At 58.5% G+C, this 25,199-nt stretch overlaps 1 protein-coding gene across 1 annotated transcript; it reads left to right on the forward strand.

The window, feature by feature from the left end:
- Positions 1-24,762, forward strand: TTC38 (tetratricopeptide repeat domain 38). Its single transcript, XM_060025825.1, has 14 exons — positions 1-277; positions 1,293-1,370; positions 3,552-3,633; positions 4,962-5,133; positions 5,986-6,159; positions 7,758-7,833; positions 11,262-11,381; positions 14,150-14,209; positions 15,054-15,092; positions 16,502-16,583; positions 18,364-18,529; positions 19,674-19,833; positions 20,055-20,128; positions 22,397-24,762. The coding sequence occupies exons 1-14, from the start codon at positions 245-247 to the stop codon at positions 22,488-22,490; spliced, it is 1,410 nt and encodes a 469-aa protein (XP_059881808.1). The 5' UTR covers positions 1-244; the 3' UTR covers positions 22,491-24,762.
- Positions 24,763-25,199: the final 437 nt, after the last annotated feature.

Raw genomic sequence — 25,199 nt, forward strand, 5'->3', positions numbered from 1 at the left:
GGCGGGGGCGCACACCAAAGCTGCTCGCCTCAAGCCGACTCGGGTTCCCGCAGCCCCGGAGAAGAGAGCCGGAGGGGTCCGCCGGGGGACCCGGCCCGGAGAGGTGGGTGTGTCCGAAGCGGACCAGTGAGCGAGCGGAGAGCGGGGGCCGCCCCGCCTCGCCCCCGGGACTCGACTCCCCGCCCCCAACCCGGAAGCCCGCGGCGGCGCGCGCAGCCCGCGACCCTGACACCGACCCAGCACCATGGCCGCGACCGCGCCCCTGCGCGACTGCCAGGTACGCGGAGGCCGTCCCCGCCCGGGTTCCCCGCGGCCCCACGACCCCGGGAGTGGCGGGATCAGCCCTGCCAGGGGTCCGGCGGGGACACGGACCCCGAGAGACGGGCACGCCTTCTGGGCGCACGGAAGGGACCAGAGGAACCTACTGTGACCCCCGCCTCCGGAAAATCTGCGGCGCGGGGCCCCGCCCCGCGGAGACCCCAGGTCCTCGTAAAAAGCTTAACCCGGGCGCGACACAGCGGGGACGCTGGGCGTTAGTGAGGGTCTCCCACGGGACCCGCGGGGGCAGGGAGCCTGGACCCATTCTGCACTTGAGGAAGGGGCGTTCAGAGGAGCGAGGGGACCTACGCACAGCCACTCCGAGGAGCCGCCCGCTGGGCTGGCGGGACTAAAGGTCATTTCTCCATACCGGGGAGTCGCCTGTCTGTGCGCCCCTGGCAAGACACCGAGACAGCGATTACACTGAACAGTTCAGTTAGTTGGGGATGTTTCCTGAAGGTCTGAACTATCTGGTAAAGTGGGGAGATGAGAGGAATTGTCTTGGTGGTTGGCACCTTGCCAGCCAGGTGGCAGGCCCACCCTCCTGGTTTTGCCCTCCAGCTCTAGCCCTTCTTCTGTCCTGGCAGACCTCCCTGCCGCCTGATCAGGGACTCCCCCTTACTGAGCGTCTGCTCCCTGGCAGACACTTTACAGTCACCCCATGTATCCTCCAGTGCCCCATTTCACAGAGGGGCCAGACAGGGGTCAGAGGGAGGACGTTGCCTGAGGGCACTCAGCTACTTAGAGGGCCCTGGGATTTGTGTCAGGATCTCTCCCACCCAGGCCTCAGCTCTCTCCACACTGCACCGTCTGAGAAGTCTGGGAGTCTGTGCCTGCCCCACAAGGACGGGTCTTATGGGAAGCCCGTACCTGCAGGATGACAGACATTAGCATCTTCGGTGCTTGGGGGTTGGGGATTGCGTGTGTCTGCTTGGAGGGCTACATGGAATAAGACCCCTTCTTGCTGTGTGTAGGCTTGGAAGGATGCCGGGCTCCCTCTCTCAACCCCAAGCAACGAGGCCTGCAGGCTGTTTGATGCCACCCTGACCCAGGTATGCCCGTGGAGAGGAGTGGTGGCCCCTTCTGTAACGGTCCAGGGGGAGGTTTCTTAAATTGGTGAATGGTTTTTATTTTCATTAAAAACATTTTTTGGGGTGCATCTTACAGCTGCCTTTATTCGTGCCACAAGGAAATGGTACTTCCACGCGGGCACAGTGATGCCGTAGCTCCCAGCTAACACAGCTTGCTTGAGTTTACAGCCAAACTGCCTGTCAGCTGATGTGCTCTCCAAGTAAAGCTGGTCAGGGATGACGTGAGCAGGCACGGGACTCGAAGCTTTCAAAACTTTACATCTTTATCCTGACTTTATAAGCAATGCAGCCCGTTAACCCCATTCCTGCCCGAATCTCCTGGTAAACTTGAGTATATTAGGGCCTCCCGGGGACCTGAACGTTCTTCATAATGCTTTGAAGCATCCTTGCACAGGACCGATGGCTCAGGCCGCTCCAAAGCCCCACAGTCAATGTCTCAGAAAGTGATGGATGCTTCTTAAACCGCACGCAGACTTGAGAAATCGACTGCAACAGAATCCACGTACCTGTACCCCCAGGGCGTGGGAACAGTTCTGCCTGCCCAGGGCCTGGCTGAGAGGTCCCCCCAGTGGCAGGCGTTGGCCTGTGAGGGTGCTGAGGGTTTGGTATGGGGCTCCTCCGTTTAAGGCATGGGGCCCCACTCCTGGGGCTAATCTGTGAATATACTGCTCCCACCTGTGGCTGCTCTACGGCCTTCCACCGTATTACCAGTCATTTCTAACACCAGTGAAGGAGCCTATAGTCTTAGAACTAGGGGAGTCTCAGAGGTAAGGTTCAAATACTTTGCTTGACAGGTGGGGAAACTGAGGTCCAGAGAGCTGAGCTGACCTTTGCAGTGAGTTAGAGCGGCAGGACGCACCTAGGTCTAGACACACTGATGGAAAACTAGAGCTGGGCTTTTTCAAGGGCGGTGAAATCGCTACCTACTGATTCTGTCCATGCAGCATAAGGGCCAAGGAAGCCTCTAGAAACATAAGGGCCATACAAGAAACTACTGGGGAAATGCCGTCAGCTTGCCAAGGGCCTCCACTGTGTGCATTTGAGCTCTTTGTCTGTTTGTCCCCTTCCCGCAACTTCTGGCCTCTGCAGAGCACAGTTTGTTGCAGGGAAAGTTCCCCAGTGCAGCGGCAGCAACCCCACCTCTCCCCCCCGCCCCTGCTGTGCGTCTGCGTCTCTGTGCCAGCTCCCTTGTGTCTTGTTAAAATACATGTGCTAATTCTGTGTAGATGTAAGTTGGACAACTGACAGGGCACATTCTAAAATCTAATGCTTTATTATGGTTTTAGGATTTTTAAAAATTAAGACCTGGGTCAGGTATTTTTCATTTAAAATGTGTTTGCTGGGACTTCCCTGGTGGTCCAGTGATTAAGAATCTGTCTTGCAATGCAGGAGATGCTGGTTCAATCCCTGGGCGGGGAACTAAGATCCCACATGCCACAGGGCAACAAAGCCCACGCGCCACAACAAGAGAGAAGCCCGCCTGCCACAACGAAATATCCCGCATGCCACAACCAAGACCCGACACAGACAATAAATAAATAAATATTTTTTAAAAAAATTAGGGGCTTCCCTGGTGGCGCAGTGGTTGAGAATCCCACACGCAGCAATGAAGACCCAACGCAGCCAAAAATAAATAAATTTATCTTAAAAAATTAGGCATTAAAAAAACACTAGAAACAAATACACCAAATTGTCAAAAATGATAATGAGATGAGATTAAGTATATTTTTGATCTTTTGGCTTTCATGCCTCTTCCTTTCTGTAATGAATGTTTACTGTGATTCTTTTTTAAAGGAATGAATAGGAAGTAGCAAGTTTCCTATTTTGATACCCAGTGTCAAGGCCCCTCTTGGGGCTGACGAGGCCGACACTGTGGGCAGGTCACCTGTCAGGAAGAGCCTTCCTTTAGATGTTTCTTTTTTGGAACTGGTGGCCTCACCAGCCTTAGAAAATGTGCCTTGAGTTCCGTGTATTCAGCCTCTTCATAAGAAATCAACCCAGTTACGTTTTCTTTGAGCCAAGGTCCAGAAAATACCAGTATTCTAGAAAGAAAAAAAAAAAATCAAGGTTTAGAAACAAGCCTTCTTTTACATGAACTAAAAACTCCTTGGGGACAGCTTTGTTGAATCTTTTAAATTTCAGTACGTAAAATGGACCAATGACCAGAGTCTTGGTGGCATTGAGGGCTGCCTGTCAAAGCTCAAAGCAGCAGATCCGACCTTCGGTGAGTGATGCTTTCCCTGGGTTGAGGAGCCCCGTTTCACAAGTCCAGCCCCTCACTGTTTCCCTGACTGCAGGACTCAGCTGGGTTGGGGAGGGCAGGGCTGGTTGCAGTGACCAGGTTGGGAGGGAGGGAAGGTGATAGCCACCACTGTGCTTGGAATAACAGCTGCTCCCATAAAGATGCCAGGTTCTATAGAAGGTGTCTTTCAAACGTTCTCCTTAAGACACTGATCCCAGTTCTCATATGAGGAAACTGAGATTCAGAGAGAGTAGAGAGTAAGAAATATACCCAAAGCCACCCAGCTGGTAGTTGGGGCGCTGGGATCAGACAAGCCTGTCTCAGTCCAAAGCCTGGACCCCTCGGAACACAAGAACTGGCCACTGCAGCCTCTCTGGGCACTAGCGAGGCCAACCCCACAGCAGCTGTGACGGGGAGGGCCGACCTGGTGACAGGCTGCCATCACAGGCAAGCCGTGTGCGTGGCAGGCATGCGGGCGGGGTCAGCCCAGTGCCTTCTGGAACCCCAGGAGGGTGGCCCAGTGTGGGTGAGGTTCTGGGCTGGGCAGAAGGGCTGAGGACGGGAGGGCAGCAGGGACCCCCACTGTGGCCAGGTCCCAGTGAGGGCAAGGGGCGCAGAATAGGGGATGAAGGGAGCTGTCACGGGAGCCAGTGTGCAGGCGTGGGCTCAGGTTCTCCGAGCAGACCCTGGCCCCAGGTCAGAAGCAGGGGCCACATGGGTGGTCCTGGCACTGTGGTTGGGTCCTAGATCCCAAGCCTGGGCCAAAGACTGAGTTCCAAACGCCAGCTGATACCCTTCCTCTGTCAAGGTTGGGGCTGGGAAGCCCAGGTAAGACCTGGGGGCCAGCACACCTGCAGCAAGGCTGCTACAAGGGCCACAAGGCCCACCCCCATCTTCCTCGGCCCCCGAGCTCTCAGCGAATGAGAACAGCCAAGACAGGATCATGGTTTCTCTCCTCTGGGGACCAGCCCCCCGACAGCATCTACCGGGTGGCCCTTGGGAGGCCCTGTGCTGCTGGTAGTGACGGTAGCAGCTGCGAGGGAAGCAGGTGGGGCTCCAGAGGAGCCCGTAGGCAGCCCCTAACCAGTTCACCTGGTGAGGGGGCCGCAGGGGCTCCACACGTTGGCACTCCCCAGAATGCCCTCCACGTGCCTGGTGAGGAGCTGAGTTCCGGGCTGTCGGTGGGGACACACCCGACCGGCCACCTGGCTTGCCCCTCTTGGGACGTTGGGTTTTTATTTCACATGCGGGGCTGGGCTGGGCTGGGTGGGACCGTCTGAATCACCAGCTATTTCCCCACCTTTCGCCAGCCCTGGGCCACGCCATCGCTAATGGCCTCATTCTGATTGGCACCGGAAGCTCCGTGAGGCTGGACAAGGAGCTGGACCTGGCTGTGAAGACGATGGTGGAGATTTCCAAAACTCAGACCCTGACGCGGCGGGAACGGCTGCACGTGTCTGCAGTAGAGACCTTTGCCAAGGGGTGAGGGGCCTCCCTGGCCCAGGGGCTGGCTCTCCGAGGCCACACTGGGCGATGCCACGGGCTGCCACTGCGCCGTGCAGAGGGGGCCTCGGGGGATTCTCACCCTGACTCCCGTGCCCGCCTTATTGAGAATCGCATCCTGCCTACTGCTCTGTCCTCAGCTGACTGCTGAATGAGGACGTGGTTGGTTAGGACTCCCAGGTTAGAATGCAAAGCAACTTATTGTGTTTCGTTAAATAAATTGGTTATTATTTTCATTACAAAAATAGTAGGACCACAGTACAGAAATAGATAAGAGATAGGAGAAAGAAGAAAACCGTCGCCCTTATGCCCCTGGCACTCACACACCTCTGAGCATCTGTCGTTCCCGCGGCTGTCCGTCCCTCTGTGTGTGGGAGTCCTGACCCTGGTGCCTGCCCCCAGGACAGCCCCTGTGTCTGCTTGGGCAGGAGAGATGCCCGCAGAGCTGGGTGACCTGAGCTGATGCTACAGGCGTTCTGAAGCAGTGACAGAGAGAGTTCTGTCCTGGTGTTCCTGGCAAGTGGGTGCGGATGTCAGCAGAGGGGTGGAATTCCACCTCTCAGCCTTCCTGAATCTGGTTCACAGTCTCAGGTGAAATTGTCTTTGGTAACTTCTTAAACTAGTTTTTTTTTTTTTTTCTTTTCTTGAATTAGAGAGTAAAACTTCCCACTGAAGCTTTTCAATTTTCTGAGCCACAACCTAACGTAGAGACTTACACGTATCTTTTAATCAGTTCAGTGCAGGCTGTGGCACTGCAGGAAATTAAGCCTTTTCCACTCCTCGTGTGTGAACTGTGTTCAGTGTTGCTGAGAAACTTCTCTTGGCTTCCAGGAACCTTCCAAAAGCCTGTGAGCTGTGGGAACAGATTCTCCAGGACTACCCGACAGACATGTTGGCCCTGAAATTTTCCCACGATACCTATTTTTACCTGGGCTACCAGGAACAGATGAGAGATTCTGTGGCTCGAATTTATCCCTTCTGGACACCCGACATCCCCCTTAGCAGGTAGGTGCTAGCAGGAAATCACATCGTTTCTGTTTCTTAGCCTCTCTCCTCTGCCCTGAAAACGTGGCAACTCTCCTGGCCCTGCCCTAAAACTAGTGAGACTACTGTTGTTATTTCCTAGTTCTTTACAGTGAAAAGTTGGGACTTCCCTGATGACCCAGTGGTTGGAACGTCACACTTCCATCGCAGAGGGTGCGGGTTCAACCCCTGGTCGGGGAACTAAGATCCTGCAAGCCGCGAAGATCGGCCAAAAAAAAAAAAGTGAAAAGGCTTCACGTCTTCATTTGATCTTTATCCCGTCCTGGGAATGAGGTAGTACTATTATGTATCAGTCAGCACAAGATAATTTTTGCCACAGTAACAAACATCCTCTAGATCTTTTTCTCCGAAGCTTATTACAACAAAGGTTAGTTTCTCACTGTCCATCATAGGAGCGCTGAGGCTCCGCACTCCTGCCACTGTCGCCCTCCAGGATCCCAGCTGATGAAGTAACTGCTCTCGGGATACACCAGCTGCTAAGAGGGAAAGAGCTCTCCTGGGGGACTCACAATGGCATTAGTGCTCAGAGTGAAGGGTGTGCCCTGCAGCTCCCGAGCCACTGGTCAAATCCAGTCACCCACTCACAGGGGGCCAGGAAGTGCAACTCTACTTTGGGCTGGGAGGAGAGGGAGGCCTGGAATAACCATGAACAGCCCTAGGGACCACCACACATGATCACCTCCGTTGCATTTTAGTCATAGGATCGTTGTGAAGGTCAAGTGGACTAATAGATTGGAGAGCTGTATTAGTCAGGGTTCTCCAGAGAACAGAACCAATAGGGTGTGTATATCTGTATCTATATCTATACTATTTACATATATATATGGAGGGGGGTGGGGTGGGGTGGCGGGGGAAGGTATTTGTTTTAAGGAATTGGCTCCTGTGACTGGGGACTGGCAAGTCTGAAATCACTGCAGTCTCTGCCTTCGTCTCCACGTGACTGTCCTTTGTGTGTGTGTCCATGTGTGTCTGTGTCCAAACCTTCCTCCTTCTCCTTTCTCTTATGAGGACATCAGTCATTGGATGTAGGGCCCACCCTAATCCAGGATGACCTCATCTTAACGTGAGCTTGATGATGGTCTGCAGAGACTCTAATTCCAAGTGAGGGCATGTGTTTAAACGTACCATTTTGGGGGAGACACAGTTTGACCGACATGGGTCATGTTGAGGGTTGAACGGTTCTAGTGCACTTTTTTTTTTTTTTTTTTTAAAGGGCTTCAAATGCTTGGCTTTTTATTTATTTATTTATTTATTTATGGCTGCGATGGGTCCCCGTCTCCGCGCGAGGGCCCTCTCCAGCCGTGGCCAGCGGGGACCACTCCTCATCGCGGTGCGCGGGCCTCTCACTGATGTGGCCTCTCCCGTTGCGGAGCACAGGCTCCGGACGCGCAGGCTCAGCAGCCATGGCTCACGGGCCCAGCCGCTCCGCGGCACGGGGGATCCTTCCAGACCAGGGCCCGAACCCGCGTCCCCTGCATTAGCAGGCAGACTGTCAACCACTGCGCCACCAGGGATGCCCAAGTGCACTTTTTTTAAAAATAATTTTCTTCTGTTTTCAGCTACGTGAAAGGCATCTATTCTTTCGGCCTGATGGAAACCAACTTCTACGATCGGGCGGAAAAGCTCGCCAAAGAGGTAAGTGGGCCCTTCCTGAGATGCCTGAGCCCTTGTGGAGTGGGGTCAGGTGGAGGAGAGCACGCCAGGCACGCTGCACCCCACCCACTCAGGACTTCGCTTCCTACCAGGAGGGCTCATGTTAACAGAGAGGGCAGCTCCCTCCCCTTTTCCCCACCCTGGGTTTGCAAAGCCGCCTTGCTCAGGAAACTCCCCACCCAGGCCATGAAGGCAAATGAGACCCAGGGAGGTTCCGTCCACCCCTCTTGCTTAGGGTCACACGGAGTGGCAGCTCTGCACGCCCCCAGCTCCGTATCTCCAGGGCCCACAGTTTGCGCTGCTGGACCCAGACTTTGTAAGTGGGGAAGCGAGTATCAGCGTCACTTCTCCCACCTGAAACCTCACGTGTCTAAGTGTCACTGACTTCACCAAGCCTCCAGGAGCTGACAGATGAGTGATGAGTGAGGCGTGTCGCCGAAAATTCAATGAACTGTCAAGTTAAGAAAAAAAAATGGGGAATTTTATTCGAGCGAAACTGAGGATTGTAACCCGGGAAGCAGACTCTCAGAAAGTTCTGAGAACTGTTCAGCCTGTTAGAACTCAAAGGTACAGTCATAGTCATCTACCTTTTGGAGACAAAGGATCGTACATCAAAATGACATCCTGATGTTTTATGTAGAGGTCACCAAGGAGACATAGTCCGGGTAAGCACGGACAGAGCCAGCGGCGAGTCACCATGACCCCCTACAGAGCGGGGGAAGAACGCGTTCTTTTAAGAACTTACATTGCTGGCACCAGAAAAAAGGGAGGAATTGACGTTTACAGTCCGGCAGGTGCTCCCATCTCTGAGGAGCACTGATGGATGTGTAACACACGGACATGCACATCAGGGAGGGAGGGAGGAGGCCCAAACAAGCCCAGAGAGAGAACTTTATGTTTAACTTTTCTTGTCCTGCCTTAAGATACAAATTTTATTTCATCAGACTGCTTCCAGTGGGCCCTGACCTGGCGTTGGGGTCCTGCTGGCCAGCCCTTCTCTTGAGCACCGCCCCCATCCGGAGGGGGCAGCGGCCAAGGGTGCAGAACAGGGTGGGATGCTAAGCGCTTCCTGCCGGCCCGGGCCGCTCCTTCCGTGCTGGTGGAGATGGGCTGGCTGGCAGGGTGGACGTCCCTCGCTCGCAGGCCCGGGAGCCTCAGCATCTCTGGCTCTCAGAGTCCCTCTCCAGCTCCTCCTGTCGCGGGAGTGGAAACTGAGTCCCAGGGAGGGGCCGCCACGCACAAGGGGGTGACAACCACTCCCGTGCCTGGCTCAGGGCCGGCACTCAGTGTACGCGCCGCTCCGGTCGGCTCGATCCTCTGCAGCGGGGCACTGAACTCTTCATTGCCCAGAGGAGGGCGACCAGGCCCGGAGAGGCCAAGGCCGTGGCCACACAGCTCACAGAAGGCAGAGCCATGGTCACCCAGGCCACCTGAGCACAGTCCTTCTTGCTGCCTGGACAGACCTGCTCCCCAGCACCCAGCCAGGGCTCTCCCCCCGAGTCTTTGCCCTAGTTGGCTCCCAGCACCCCTCCCTGGGAGACAGCCGGCACCCTCCGGGGGCCCACAGGGCCTGTGGGGTCTCTGACAACCACTCTACTTATAGAATAGAGCCCAGATTTGACAGTAGGATGATGGGGTCTGTGCTTTAGCCCTGAGTCAGGCCGTCGAGGGGCACGGGGGCTTCACGGCAATCTGGGTGACCAGGCACCACCATCCAGGGGGCCAGCTGTAGGAAGGTTCCCCTGGAGACCTTGGCAGCTGGGCCCTCCCTCTGGGTGCCGTCTATGTGGGCACCTGAGGGCTGGCAGGATGGTTCAAGAAGTCAGAGGGTGACCAAAAGGTGCAGGTTCACACCCGCCAGGAGCAGGAAGCGGTGGCGTGGGGTGCCCCGCTCTGCTCCCTTCACGCCCCTTCTCCTTCAGGCGCCCACACTCTGACCCCAGCACCAGCCCACCACAGACAGTTACTGGGCAAGGCCAGGCCTCTAGGAGAGCGAGGGTGGGCTGCACAGGCTCCACTGGAGTCTGGAGACGCCTCACGGTGGTGATGCGTGGGCCTTGTCTGCAGGCTGAACGCCCAGGGCAGGAAGAGCGAAGGGCAGCTGTCGGGGAAGGAGAGCCACAGCGAGTTCAGGGTCACGGAGCACTTGATAGACTGAGACTTAGGGCGGAGGTGGGCGGGCCGGGTGCTGGGAGCAAAGTCTGGGGGCAGGCAGGGCCGGATCGCTCTGGCCTTGTAGACTCTGTCCCAGGGAACCTTGGGAGGGAGCCGGTCAGGAACCCCTCAGCGAGGGGGGAGCTTAATCCCAGCAGGGGGATGAGAGCGGCCCTGCTGCCCTGAGCCTCTGCCTTCCGCAGCACGCTTAGCAGGTCCCTTCAGCCTGCTCAGCTGCGCCCCTGGGGTCTCCTGAAGGGTCCTGCTCCTGCAGGGTTCTGCCGCGGGCTGCCCGTCGTTCCCTACAGATGTGGCCTTTCTCTGTGTCCCCACGTGGACCGGTTGGGCCCATGCAAGTCAGGGCTGCAGCAGGGAGGTGGGGCTTGCTGGGGACCACCTGCCAGCATAGACCCCGCAGCAGGTGCCAGGCCAGGGGTGAAGGTGCTGGGCTTTCCCAATTCTGCTTCTGTGAAAGGCATGGGCGCCTGAGGTGGCAGGGCTGGGGGGACCCCGTGATCAGGTGTGGAGGACCTGGGCTCGTGTGGATGGTCCACAGGCCCGTGGTGAGCCCCGGCTTACTGCTCTGTGCCAGGATCAGTAGGCGCTCCGTAGCCATGAGCTAAACTACCCGCCGTGAGATGGGAGTCGGACCTCGTGTCCCGCCTGCCGTGTCGTCACCGTCAAGTCCGAGGGTCATCGGAGCGGCTCTTGTTGTTCCTAGCAGTGATACCAGAACGAGCCCGGAAAGCCACACATGTGGTCCTTGCATGTGTGTGGTCCTTGCATGTGTGCTAGTTGGAGGGCCAGCCGAGAGCCCCTGGAGCGCACACACTCGGTGTCCACTGGCCTCCACGGCAGTTGCGAGAGGAAGGCGGCCTTACTTCCCACCGCAGGGGAAACTGGGCAGCGACTCAGCTGTATGCAGGCGGCTGGGGGCCAGGGGGTTGGATGAGCCCCTGCTTTGGAGAGACCCCAGTGCCACCCAACTGTGTGGGCCCGGGCAAGTCACTTAGCCTCTCTGAACCTTAGTCTCCTCATCTGCAAAATGGGCAGTGATACCCTCTCCGGCAGCATCTGGTGTTTGGTCAACGGGCCGGTCCTTGGGGTCGTTATTTTGAGGCAGAGCCCAGGCCCCTTGCTTGCCCAGGCCCCTCGTGCCCCGGCACGGCTTGGGGACGCCTCGTCACCGGGCAGCCTGACTCACCCATGTTATCTCGACTTGTCCCCCGCCCAACCCCCACACCCCCGCCACATAGGCTTTGTCTATTAACCCGACGGACGCGTGGTCGGTGCACACCATCGCCCATATTCATGAGATGAAAGCAGAGGTCCAGGATGGATTGGAGTTCATGCAGCGCTCAGAAACCCACTGGAAGGTACGATTCGTGTCCGCCCACCTGCCTGGAAAATTCTATTTGTTCCCCCAAGTTAAGCCAGGGATTAACGGATGGAGATACAAGGTGTGGCTTAGTTCTGGGGAGAACTCATCTTCCACTTGGAGGCGTTTCTGTCAAGCCACCGAATCCCCTGGGAACCCCACGGCTTCCCGACATCCGCTGATGTTTTGAAGGTGTTTCTAGAACTGGTTGTGGCTTGAGGTTGTAGAAGGAATGGATGAGAAAGGGGAAACGAGAGCCCAGCAGGGGTAAAAACCGTGAGCTCACCGGCCAGCAGACTGGACACAGACCCCAGAACCACAGAGCGTCCTCAGGGAGCACGCGGTGCAGCCAGGGCTTGATGGGAGGGACGACGGCCCAGCCACTGCCGGTGGGGCTGGTGTGCGGGGCTCAGGGCCCTGGTGAGGCAGCAGCGTGGATGCCATCCAGACCCCTCAAGCCCTTCCAGACCCTCTCCTGGGGCCTTAACACCCAGGGGCCTCCCTGCTCCCACCCCCGGCGCCCGCCTGCGCCCAGCTGCTGTGGCCCTCCCTCTGCATGCGCCTGTGGTCCTTAAGTGTGTCTCCGGCCTACAGCCTGGCTACCTGTCCAGGTGCGGTCTGCTGCTCTGCCCTTCTCTGTGCTATGGTGGGCTTCCCAGGGCACCGCCGGCCAAGACAGTGCGTCTCTGCCAGGGCCTGGCACCGGGCAGCAGGTGCTCAGTGATTCAGCAAACCACGGAGAGACCAGGAACCAGGCAGGGAACAGGGGACTGGCATGGTCACCTCAGTTCCTCCCAGCAGCTCCCTGGCCTAGGTCAGGCCAGCGAGAAGTAATTTACAAGAAGGCAGATTCCTGGCTTCTCCGAGAGGGGTATTAAGGAGAGCCGGCGAACTGGTGTAAGAGAACCTTTGAGAACTATAATCTCATTAGATTCACACTCAGATCTTTTTTTCTTCTTCGGCTGCGTTGGGTCTTTGTTGCTGCGTGTGGGCTTTCCTTAGTTGCAGCAAGCAGGGGCCACTCTTCGTTGCGGTGCCCGGGCTTCTCATTGCGGTGGCTTGTTGCAGAGCACAGGCTCCAGGTGTGCGGGCTTCAGTAGTTGTGGCTCGCGGGCTCCAGAGCTCAGGCTCAGTAGTTGTGGCGCACGGGCTTAGTTGCTCCGCGGCATGTGGGATCTTCCTGGACCAGGGATGGAAACCGTGTCCCTTGCGTCGGCAGGCGGATTCTCAACCGCTGCGCCACCAGGGAAGCCCCCAGATCTTTTTAAGGATCCCCGAACGCTGGGCACGAGCTAGGCCCTGGGTGGGGGTGGGGGTACAGTGTGGGTCGGGCCCTTGTCCTCGGGCTCCCCCTGCAGGTGCTGAGTCTGGATGGAGGGAGCGCAGAGTTGCCCTGTCCTCTGAGGGGGAGGCGGCGGAGGCGTGGCCAGGGCCAGGTCATTTGTATTCCACTTACTTCCTGCCCCCAGACTGCGATTTTCCTGGGCCTGGGTGCTTGAGGCCTGGCTCCACCCTAGGACGAGACCGTGGTCCCTCTGAGCCTCGGTTTCCTTACCTGAAAACCTGCTGCCGCAACAACTGTGAAGCCCTTGCCCCGAAGTAGTCCCCATCTGTGTTAGTCCCACTGTAACAGGCAGCCTGAGGTGGCTGGGGCCATCTCCAGCAGGCGCTCGTCCCCTGATGCCTGCACATGTCCCTGCAGTGGCTCCTGCCAGCCTCTGGCCTGGCTGCACAGCCCTGGGGTGGACGATGTGGCCTGGGGCTCCCTTTCCTCCTCCTCCAGCACCTGCCCCAGGCATTTGGCTGTGCCCCTCCCTGGGGACCCCACTGAGAGTCCCACCCAGACCTCTCTGTCCTCAAAAGGCCCGTCAAGTGGAGCGAGCAGTTCCCTAGCAGCGCATGACTGCACCATGCCAGGGGCATTCTTGAGGATGTGGAAACCCAGAGGAGGCATCCCACCCAACTCAGCTTGAGGGAGAAACAGTCAGGGAAGGCTTCCTGGAGGAGGCAACGTATGAGCTGAGTATTGCAGGGTGAGTAGGTGTTTGCTAAGCAGAGGACAGGGAGATGTAGGATCAGCTTAAGCAAAGGCGCCAAGGCCTACAGTGGCCTGTAAGGGAGAGGGGAGTTGGGTGGGTTGGCACCCTCAAATACAGGTGCCAGGTAGACGTGGGCCGTGGAGGAGGCATCGTCAGTTCCTTTCCAGGAGATGGGAGGTGGTATCCAGGCAGAGAAGGAACTGTCAGCCGCAGCCCCGTAGGCTAGTGTTCATGGTAGGGCCAAAAGCGTACCAGCTGCAGCCGTCTAGATGTCACCCCATTCCCCTTATTCTGTGGGCTCTGACAGGACCTGCAGGGAGTTTGGCCCTGGGCTCACTGATCCGTAGGGTTTTACTGGATGCATTGCACTGTTTGGACGCAGTGGGCCTCTGCAGCCGTTCGGATAGACTTATTCATTTTCTCCACTCCACACCCAAGGAAGGTGAGGCTTTGGTTCTCCTGCCTTCTCGCTCTGGGGCTAAGATGCCAGCCTGCCGCAGCCTCAGCATCCTTGGAAAATTCAGGCACGCCACTCGCCGAGGCTCGGAGCCAAAGGAGAAGATGGGGCGTGGACTCGCCGGCACAGGCCGGCCAGGGCGGGTGCCCGGGAAGCGTTTCCTGCGTTCAGAGCTGTGGCGCTCTGCGTTGGCACAGAACAGCAGCTGCTTCCCGCCTCCCCCCCAACAGGCTGTCAGATTTTTCCCTCATTCTCTCGTTCTTTCCCCAGGACTCTGATATGCTCGCTTGTCACAATTATTGGCACTGGGCTTTATATCTGATTGAAAAGGTAAGATGACCGGCTGTCTCATCCTATAAAGATGTCCAAGGAAAGAAATATTTTTCTACCTTTTGCTGTACTTTGTATCCTGTGGAGCAGTACGGTGTGATTGCACATTTCAAAGGTGTCCTGATGCAGCAGAGCACTCATGTTTTCAAATAGCTTTTCAGGCTTAAACTACTTTAGGTATTCTGCACTGTCTGGACTTGGAAATCATGTGTATCGTGTGCCATTTGTGGAGACAGGGTAGCCCGAGCGCCTGCCGCCGTAGTGGACTGCTAGGCTCCCACCTCACGGATGTAGCTGAACGAACCATGGGACCCTCCGAATGCTTTGCCCCAGTGGCAGTGAGGGTGTGGGGACACCCTTGACCCCAGTGATTCCACCACTGGGTCCCATTTATAAGGGTTTGGCTTACAGTTTATCGTAGAGAAAATCTAGAAGCTCCCTAAATGTCCAAAGAGAAATGCTTGGAAGGTGAGGACCCTGTAATGACAGGCAGAATGCAGTGATACAGTGTCTCCAAGAAAGCAGTGAACCCAACTGGGCAGTAAGGAAAATAAAGGGAAAAACAATCCTAGAAGAAACACATGAAAAAGCTGGCAGCCGCTTGACAAGCGCTTCATGGGAAGAATAATGCTTTCGCAGAAAGGGCTCCCTTAGCAGCAGGAGCTGCTGCTGTGTCTTCTGCGCAGGGGAGCGAAGGGCTGGGGCAGAGGTGGGTTTCTCTCCTCCCATCCTGAGACCCACCACGGCTGTGGGGCGGGGGCTCTGTCGAGGTCATTTGCAATTCATGTCTCAGCATCACATTTCACCTCCTCCACGTGTTAATCCCGGAACTTCATTTTTCCAGGGCGAATACGAGGCCGCATTGACCATTTATGATGACCACGTAAGTCCACGCTTGCACCCGATTCGGTTTACTGCAGCGATTTACCCTTCAGTCTCTAACAGATCTTTGAGCCAATCAGTGTTACCCCAGCCAGACCCACAGCTGGAGCGAGAGCACAGCTATTGTGTAAGACCTCCCGGCATCGATTCTCTCGCAGAGCGGTGTCAAAACCCAGAATGGGATTTGACTCTTTGCCCGTGGGCGTTGGTAGATCGCACATCTCATTTGGTCATCTCTGAAATCTCAGGCTTCCCTCCAGTCATTTTATTTTATTTTATTTTAAAATGTATTTGTATGTTCTTTTTTAAAAGAGGACCTTTCTTTTTAAAAGAAAGGTCTTTGTTGTTGTGTGCAGGCTTTCTCTAGTTGCAGCGAGCGGGGGCTACTCTTCATTGCGGTGCGCGGGCTTCTCATTGCGGTGGCTTCTCTTGTTGGGAGCACGGGCTCTAGGCCCATGGGCTTCAGTAGTTGCACCACGTGGGCTCAGTAGTTGTGGTTCGCAGGCTCTAGAGCGCAGGCTCAGTAGTCGTGGCGCACGGGCTTAGTTGCTCCGCGGCATGCGGGATCTTCCTGGACCAGGGATCGAACTCATGTCCCGTGCATTGGCAGGTGGATTCTTAACCACTGAGCCACCAGAGAAGCCCCCCAGGAATTTTTTTTTTCTGTAGTAAAATATACATACCGTATTTTACCATTTTAACCAGTTTTGAGTGTATGGTTCTGTAGCATTAAGTATATTCACGTGGTGGTGCAGCCCCACCACCATCCATTTCTGGAACTTTTTCATCTTTCCAAACAGAAACTCCTGGCCTACTAAACACTAACTCCCTATTCCCCCTCCCTCCACCCCCTAGGTAGGTTTAAGAGGGAAAAAAAAAGCCTAACTTGCAACTGCTGGGGACCCCACCATGGGCTTAATAGCAGAGCCTGGGGTCACAAAAATGCTTGTAATTTGAGGATCTAAACCCCAGAGAAAAACACTCAGTAAAGTTTCCCATAAGTCATCCTCTCGAGTTGTCGGGATTTCGTAGTAAAGAGTGAAGGGTGACGAGCTGTGTGCCGAGAGACGTAGACCAGCCGAATGTGGAATCGTGGTCGGGCGAGATGATTCTCTGCCGTCGTAGACCAGGGCTGGGGGCAGGAGGTGACAGGTGCCAGGGCCCGACAGGTGCTCCCCCAGGTGCCAGTGCGGCGGGCTCTTTCTCAAGTCTGTCCAGTGTCCCTTGGGCAGCTGGAGCGGCCCAGGCCCTCGGAGAGGGGAGTGGCCCTGAGAGCTGGGCTGGAGGGGACACTGGCAGTGGCTCCTGTTGGCTGAGGGCTGGCTCTGCCCAGGCCCTACACACAGCCCAGAGGGCTGGGCTCTGGCCGTCCCTGCAGCCCCTCATCCCCTGCCTGCTCTTGTCTTCCAGATCCTCCCCAGCCTGCGGGGCAGCGGCGCAATGCTGGACGTGGTGGACAGCTGCTCCATGCTCTACCGGCTGCAGATGGAAGGTACCGGGTCTGGGCCTTCTCCTCTGGCTCTTCTCCTCCCACCCGACAAGGGGACGGTGCCACGGCCTGGGCTCAGGCCGGCAGGAGCTCATTAGCGAGTTTCTCCAGGGCCTGCTCCCGGTCCCGGGATGGCGCGGCTTCGGGTACCAGCCCTGAGGCTGCCTTCCAGCTGGCCTGAGGCCGGTGGGCCAGGCCACTGCTGCCCTTTCTCCCAGTTCCCTCCGCTCCTCGGTGTGTGGGCCTCAGGCTCCGAGTCCTGCTGGTACCTGCCATTCCCACAGCCTACCTGCCAGGCCTGCATGACGCGGGTGGCGCCTGGCCACCTGTCCTTGGGTGCCACCTCAGTTTCTCAACTCCCTGGGATTTCAGAGGGAGAGTTTTCCCAACAGTGTCATGCAGTGCTCCTCAGGGAGCCTGGATGGGGTTGCCCATAGCCCTGAGGGCTACGGAAGGCTTATGGCCAACCACTGGGGTACCAGATAGCTCTCCCCTCTCCCCCAGGCTCAGCAGAGCCAAACCTGTACCCACTGTAGGGCCTGGGTCAGTGGGGATAAGGCCCGGGCAGGACTGGCTGTTTCCGGGGACTCTGGGAAGGCTTCCTAGAGGAGGTGAAACGTGAGCCATGGAAGGGAACGTAGGGTTTTGCCGGGTGGCGGCGGGACAGGATGTTACAGGTGGGAAGCAGCCTATCTGAAGCCCCCAGGACACAGAAGCCAGTGGCCTGTTATGGGGATGAGTGACGGAGTGTGGGGTCCGTGCGCTCAGAGGAGCAGAGGAGGCTGAGAGCTGGGGAGGGAGGGTGAAGAGTGTGGCTTTCATCCGGGTCTGCGGGGAGCCCGCGGGGCAGGGCTGGCCAGGCTCTGTCCAGCAGGGGGGCTGAGCCAGGGGAGGCTGGGCTGGAGGCCGGGGCATCCGTGAGGAGCTGGGAGAACAGTGAGGGGCTCTCACGGCTGTCCAGGTGATAAGGCCTGGACACCGGAACCCAGGCTGGTGGAGGCCTGTGTCTCTGTCCGGCCAAAACCATCGGAACTCGGTGGCGGGGGGGGGGGGGGCCTGGGGGCAGTTGAGTCCTGTTGACCCTTTGCCTGTGGAGGCGCAGCCTGGGCCCCCCTGAATTCGCCGGAGGAGGGGCCCAGCCTGGAGGCTGGGAGGCACGGTGTGGGTGCCTCGGGGCCGGTGGAGGGAAGAGGAAGGTCACGTGCTCCCTCAGCATGCAGAGTGGAGACTTCAGAGCCGCGTCCAACTGACAGGCGGAGAAACGGAAGTCAAGGGCAACAACAAGGTCACGGGAAGAGCCCGCTAGGAGCAGTAGGAAAACTCGGGTAAAAGTTGCAGGAGCGGGAGGGACAGGAGGCGGGAGGCGGTGGTGGAGAGTGGAGCAGAGGAGGGACTGTCCAGAGCTGGAGATCCGGACCCAAAGGCCGAAGGATGCTTCTTATGAATTCCGCTGTACTGTGCTGTGTCAGGTGCCTGCCCAGTGAGAACCACGGGAAGAATTTTTAAAGTGGTTTGGGGTTTGTCAAAGGGTCCAGAGACCTCATTTAATACCCTTCCATAGCTTTTTTTTTTTTTTTTTTTTTTTTTTGCTTTCTACCTTACCCGTCTGCCACCTTTACGATTAAACAAAGTTAATATAAACCGGCCCCCAAAGCCTAAGCCCGAGGCCAGACACCGCCTGCCAGCGTCACCCGGCCTCCTCACCTGGAGCCGCCCGTGGGTGCCAGAGGCCCGTGCGCACAGCGCTCATGCCAGGCCTGCGGGTGTCCTCCCGTGTCCCCAGGGGTGTCTGTGGGTGAGCGGTGGCAAGATGTCCTGTCCGTGACCCAGAAGCACAGCCGCGACCACATCCTCCTCTTCAACGATGCGCACTTGCTGATGGCATCCCTGGGCGCTGGGGACTCCCGGACCACGCAGGAGCTGCTGACCACCCTGCGGGATGCCAGCGAGTACGTGGAGGGCCCGGGGCCACCGGGGGGACCCCCGCCCTGCTGAGAGGGCCCTGGGGGGCTGCTCATGCCACCCCTGCCCGACTGGGGGGCTGGAGGCCCCACTGGTGGGTACAGCCACACAGACGCCCGTGGAGGGCTTCTCGCAGGTGTGCGCCTCCTGGGTGTTTGTCCCCATAGGTGTGCATCCCCCGCAAGTGTGTGCCCCCAGGTGTCCACTCCCCACCCCCCGCCCGGGCGTGCGTCCCCGCAGGGTGTGCCCTGCGAGGGTATAGTTGGCTCCCCCAGGACACAGAGCAGCCTCTCCATCCCCTAGGCCTCAATGGCAGCGTCATGCACAGGGGATGCCGTGAGGCCCTGGAACCAGAGACACCCGCCGCTTACAGGGCCTCAGCTCTCTGATGTGAGCCTGTTTCCTCATCTGCTGGGACAGGCTGGTAGGAGAGTGAGGGGCAGTGACGCGGTGACACACACCCAGCACAGTTCCTGAGCCGGTTCCAATCACAGCGGGGGCCAGAGAGAGTCCAGGGAAGCGGGCTCTGCACAGCACAGACCACCAAGGAGGCAGCCAGCCCTCATCTCCTGCCTGTAGGGCTAGAGCTGTGGGACCCATGAACCCTGGTGGTTTGTCCCGGGTGCCTGGGGGAGGGTGGCCACCCACGGCCGCTTGCCCTGCCCCTCCTCCCAGGGCTGAACTGCATGAACTGGGGGTTTTGGCTGGGGACGTAGCTTCAGGCCCCCGGCCCTCACGACCCAGATCGACCGCCACCTGAGGGCAACGGGAAGACAAAGCCTGCCACAGCTGTTCACTCCAGGGGCCGGCGCCGACTCCAGTGCCAGCCTTCACCTGCATTGCCCTGCGAGGGCGGCACTGCTACTCCCACCTTACAGATGAGCAAACCGAGGCCAGGCGTGGGGCATCCACCCAAGGCCACGTCGCAGTTGAACTGAGTTTAGAGCCCAGTTCTCTCCCCTTCCTGGCGGCTTGTCCTCTGTCAGGTCACCTGGATCAAAGCACCTACTGTGTCAGGCACGGAGCCAGGGATGCTGGGCTGAGGAGGAGACAGCCTCCTCCTCAGGCGCCTGAGTGGGGGGGGCAGCACGAGGCCCTGCAGGACGCTGGGGGCACCCTCTTGGCTGGCAGGTCCCCGGGGGAGAACCACCAGCACCTCCTGGCCCGCGACGTGGGGCTGCCCTTGTGCCAGGCCCTGGTGGAGGCCCAGAGCGGGAACCCCGACGGCGTGGTGGAACTGCTCCTGCCCATCCGCCACCGGATTGTCCAGATCGGAGGCAGCAACGCCCAGGTGAGCCAGCAGCTGCGGTGCAAGGGCCAGTCCGGGAGCCCCTGTGCCCCACAGCCTCTGTCTCCGCGGTGTTGGCGCCCACAGTGTGGGAGAGTCCTTGTCATTCACATCCCCCAGTAAGCTTGTCCCTGAGAACAGGCTAGCCTGCAGTGGGGAGGGGGCAGGCGTCCCTATACCTCGTCCCACGTCACAGAGCCTCACGTGCCCACTTGACCTTTCAGAGAGACGTCTTCAACCAGTTACTGATTCACGCGGCTTTAAACTGCTCGTCCGGCATCCACAAGAACGTGGCCCGGTGAGTTCCTCGTTCTGGTCCCGAAGCCCAGCTGGGAACGACCCCGAGCACAGCCCCGTCTCACTCGGGGGTCTCCCCACAGGCTTCCAGGTGCCCAGAGGCTCCCGCCTCCCTTGGCCCAAGGTGGTGCCCACCTCTGAGGCAGAGATGCAAGGCTACGGGGGTGCCTGGTTCTCCCCCTGTGAGCGTCTTCAACTTGACCAAAGGATCTGACCACCCCCACCCCCAGGCCCCCCCTCCTGCCCTCCCAGCCCACTCCTCATTTCTGGCCACAGTGAGCTGCAGTTACTCTTTCAGGCCCCTGGGCCTTTGCACGTGCCACACCCTCTGCCTGGGACATCCTTTCTTCTCTTGCACCTGCTGACGCCTACCGACCCTTTGGGTCTCAGCTCACATTCTCCTACCTGTGCTGGGTGCCAGGGGCGGGGGGGGGGGGCGGTGGCGGACAGGAGACCCAGGCCCAGGCTGCATGTCACATTCTCCTACCTGTGCTGGGTGCCAGGGGCGGGGGGGGGGGGCGGGCAGGAGACCCAGGCCCAGGCTGCACGGAGCTTACCTCTCCTGTGGGAACTGACACGAGGCAGCCAATGCCACAGATATGTATAAAACTGCCACGAGGGCGGGCGTACTGCCCAAGACGCTGTGATGAGTGGGTGGGGGTCAGGAGGGGGAGGGTGCCTGGTGGAGGTGACACTCTCGGGGAGACCTGAAACCAAGCGAGTTTAACCAGGCCAGGGGTGATCTGGTTAGGAGGAGGAGTGTGGCTGGAGGATTGGGGGTGTCAGGGTAGGGGCACCCCAGGAAGAAAGCTCTACCCGTGAAGCCAGCCATCGCCGGCAGCCTTCGCTGTCCCACACCCCATTCACCTCGACCTGCACCAGCCCCTATGCTCCTGGGGGGAGATGTGACCCCCCCATCCCTTAGGCCCTCCTGGAACGCCGAGGGGAAAGAGGGGAGCCAAGGGGTGCCGGGTGGGCAGGAGGGGTGTCGTGAGGCCCAGCGAAGCTGCCGCTGCAAGTCCAGGCTGCACCGTGGGGCCCAGGAGGCCCTTGCTGGGCGCTCGCGGTTAGAGGTCAGGTGGAAAGCGCCAGTGTCCAAGCACAGGCACGGGCGGCCCACGGTGGGCAGGGCCCGGCTGCCCCGACGACCGTTCCAAAGCGAGCAGTGCAGGTGCTGGTGAAACAGGTGTGGACGCTGTGTCACACCTGAGTCTGGATGGACACGCTGGAAATGGTCAAACCCTGGAGCGCCCTGGACACATGCCCCTCGCTGTCCCCCTCCGTGGCCACGTGCAAAACCTCACGCATTTCTCTAGTGGTGGAGCCGCTTGGGGAGCTCCAGGCCTGGTGTGGCACCTCTGGCAGCTGGGCAGGGAGGGTGGGGCCCTTTGGACAGAGAGGAGGGTGTGGGCTTGAGCAGGGGAGCTGGGGCCAGCACACGGGCGGGGTGACGAAGTCCACGCTGGGGGGCGGGGGGCGCAGTAGGGGGTCTGCCCCTGGGAGTGCGAGGGGAGCCTGCTGCTGTCGGGGTGACAGGCACGCCCCCTCCTGGTGCCCTCCTGCCATCCACACACAGCTCAGCTCCCCTCCCGTCCAAGGTGGAAACGCTCAGCCCCCTGCCATGGTGTCCCTGCCCCAAGTGCCAGGCCCCGGCCCCTTAACCGCACCCTCAGCGCACAGAATCGCTGTTGTCAATTGTTTGGGGTCTTTGCCTTAAATGATTCTCTCTTTGTTGAAAGAGGTTTTTCCCACACCACCTCTTCTGCCACTCGCTTTCCTGGAACATCCTCAGGCGTGGCTCTCCCCCCGATCCCCACAGTCGTGCTCTCCCCACTGGTCCCAGCATTCTGTATGGCGGGAGGATGGGCCCCGAGTTCCTGGGGCAGACGAGCCCGCGGGGCTGTGCTCACCCTGACATTTTCTGCACGCGGGCGTTGCTGGGAGCAGTGTCGGGAGGCTCTTGGAACCCCGGAGGTCCTGGGCCAGTGCGAGCGCGTGGGGCTCTGGAGTCCACGCCTTCTCATCCTCACGTCTCCGCCCACCTTCCCTCTGGTCCCCACCCCTGGTGTCCTGCCTCTGGGCCTTTGTCCCTCTAGTCCCCTCTGCTGTGATGCCGTCCCCTCCCTCCACCACTGGGGAAGGGGAGCATCTTGCTCTCTGCCACTCGGGCCCCAGCCCGTGCCGCCTGTGTCCTGCCTTGGGGTGGCAGGACCATCCGCCCCCCACATTCTAGGAGGTTCCAACGCAGAGCCTGTCTCTGTTTCCCCAGGAGCCTTCTGATGGAGCGAGACGCCTTGAAGCCCAACTCCCCGCTGACTGCGAGGCTCATCCACCGGGCGGCCGCCGTCCACCTCCTGCAGTGAGGCGGCCTGGCCGCCTGCCCCGCGGAGCCTCCCCGCCTGCCCCGCGGAGCCTCCCGGGCCATCAGACCAGCTGCCACACTGGCCTCGCAGGGCTACAAGTAGCTGGAGCCTGTCGATTAGGCCTGTAAAGGTGAAGCCCTGTAACCAGCAGCGTTACAGGAAGAGGGGACAGAAATCAATTCTCAACATGATTCTGAATCTTCTAATCCTCGTTAAGGGCCAGGGTGCAGTTCTAAGCAGTCAGAGCTGAGGTGGGGACCGCTGTTCCACTTGCCTTGCAAATTGTATTTTCCCAGGGGACCCTTATACCTTCTGGTCGGTCAGGGGTCAGAAGGGTTGGTGCTGGGCTCAGCTGGGGGAGGGGAGTCTCCTATGCAGCCCCTGGGGGCACCCCTCCCCTGCAGCCTAGGCTGCCTCTGGGATAAACCCCTTCATTCTGTCTTCCTCCCTGTATTCCAGGCAGGTTCTGTTGTCCGACCTTTTGGGTGAGGGTACCACTGTGGGGGAGTGACTTGCCCAGGGTCACAGCTAGCGGAGGCCCTGGGGACATTCACCCCAGGCCCCTGTGCTTCCTGGGAGAGGGACCCCCATCTTGCTGCCTGGGGCCTCGGCCCTTCTGCTGTCTCTGCAGAGATGTCCTCAAGCTTCTCCCTGGGCTTTGGTGGCGCTGGTTTGGGCTTGTTTTCTCTTTATTCTAAGCTGGACTTCATAAAGGGGCCTTGGGTACCTGGTTTCCTTTGTCAGCCATGCCTTTAATCGTAGGAATGCACACTCGCTGAGCTGGTGGTGTGCTATCTGGGGTGTGAGGATCGAGCTCAGAGGTTGCCTTGCTGTGGCAAAAACCAAAGCATTGTGATGTGGCTTGAACAAGATCTGAGACCGTTTTATAAACGCTGCCTCGGTCTCCTTCCCCATCGGTAACCTGGCCCTGACGCCCCCCCCCACCCCCGCACGCTGCAGGTCTCGGGAGAACGTGCCGACTCGGCCATGCTGTGAGGGGCGATACCAGCCCATAGATGTTTCTCAGGTTCCTTCAGTGCAAACTGAAATTAGCTAGAGACTCACGGGGAGGGGGGGGGGGGGCGGGCAGGTCTCCTGGGAGACAGCAGACACCTGCAAATCGACTAGACAAATTCCTGGGATTAAAATAAATTAGTTAATCGGTTCCTTTGACTAACTGTTGCTGGGTGGGCATCTTCTATTTGTCAGGCCTGGGCTGGGTCCTGGGGAGACAGGCTTCTCCTTGAACTTGGGTGTGGGGCTGGGCAGTGAGTCAAGAACAGAGTAATTACAATGGGATTTCAAGAGAGGGGCTGTTAATCCCCAGGAGCTAGGTACACAACCCAAGGGAAAGACTGCCTTCCCATCCAGAGCTGTCCCCTCCTGCCAGTTCCCCTGACAGAGCCTGCCCACGCCCCGTCTGCCCTCCCCGCTCCTGGTTCCAAGCAAGACACAACTTGGCCAGGGAAGCAGGAACTCTCGTCCCTCCTCCAGGAAGGCCTCTGCTCTCCCACTGAAGGCTGGTGCCCCACAGCCCTTGCTATTGCACCTTTCTCCCCAGCTGTGACCTCCTCAGATCAGGGACAGCATCTGGGTCCCCGCATCACCCAGCACAGAGCCTGCACTGACTACCTGTCAGTGAACCCATGACTGGTGAATGACCCCTTGAATGAGTGCATTAAAAAATGAAGCAGAATCTACTGGGGAAAGGAAGAAACGAATCTACAGTGGGTAGGCCATTGATAGAAGAGAGGAGGAGACCAAGAGAAGAGATGGATGAAGATATAGCAGCAACAACTTGTTAACAATTGGTGTGTTTACTAAGCACGTCGTACGTGCTGCTGTGATACAGGGGGAAGAGCATCGGGAGTGGGTGTTTGGGGACCCTCGCCCCCAGCAGGCACCCACAGGGCTGTGGGGACCTGACAACTGGGCCAACAGCCCTCGCGTCTAGGACCCTCTGGGCTCCTGCCACGGTGGCCCTGTAGTCATGAGTCAGGCAAACCCAGGCCTTGGGACCATGGACTGAGCAAAGGCCACACCAACCTGGCCGCTGTCTTCAGGAGGCCCTGGCAGGCCAAGGGAAGCGTGGAGCTCCCGGGCCAGTGGGCCCAACAAAGGCAGCCTGCTGGAAGCTGAGCGGGACCCAGAGAGGCCGCTGGGGGGACAATCTGACCCAGGACCCTCCTTCAAGCCCCTCTCTCCTTCCAGGCCAGCAGCCAGGGCCATTCCTGGACTTCCCTGTTCCTCAAGCTAATAAATTATTTTTCTGAAACCAACTTGAAGCTGGTTTTCTGTAACTTGCAACGCAAAGGCTCTTGACCAATACCTGCATCTGGGATTTGCACCTGGGTCTGTCTGGCCCCATCTTTCTTCTCCACTTAAGCAGGATCCTGAGCAGATGATGGAGCTCAGAAAGGAGCCATGGACAGAGGCTCAGGGAGGAGAGCGGGGAGACTAGCCCATCAGAATGCAGTGGAGGCGGAGGCAAAGAGCGAGGCTGAAGGCTGCAGAGGGAGCCCCCAGATAGAAACGAGGTGTCAGGGATGCCAGGACTAAGCCTAAAGGGGTTGCAGAGGGCAGGTGCTCAGGCCCTAGACAGGTTCTCCTGGTCCAGGGGTTATAAACTAGGATGTCTGGTCACCCAGAGCTCCCCGGGCGCTCCTCGGGGCAGGGACGGGTCTTCTTAAGCTATTAAGAACTGACCCG

This window comes from Delphinus delphis, chromosome 11, assembly GCF_949987515.2.
Source record: "Delphinus delphis chromosome 11, mDelDel1.2, whole genome shotgun sequence".
Taxonomy (NCBI): Eukaryota; Metazoa; Chordata; class Mammalia; order Artiodactyla; family Delphinidae; genus Delphinus; species Delphinus delphis.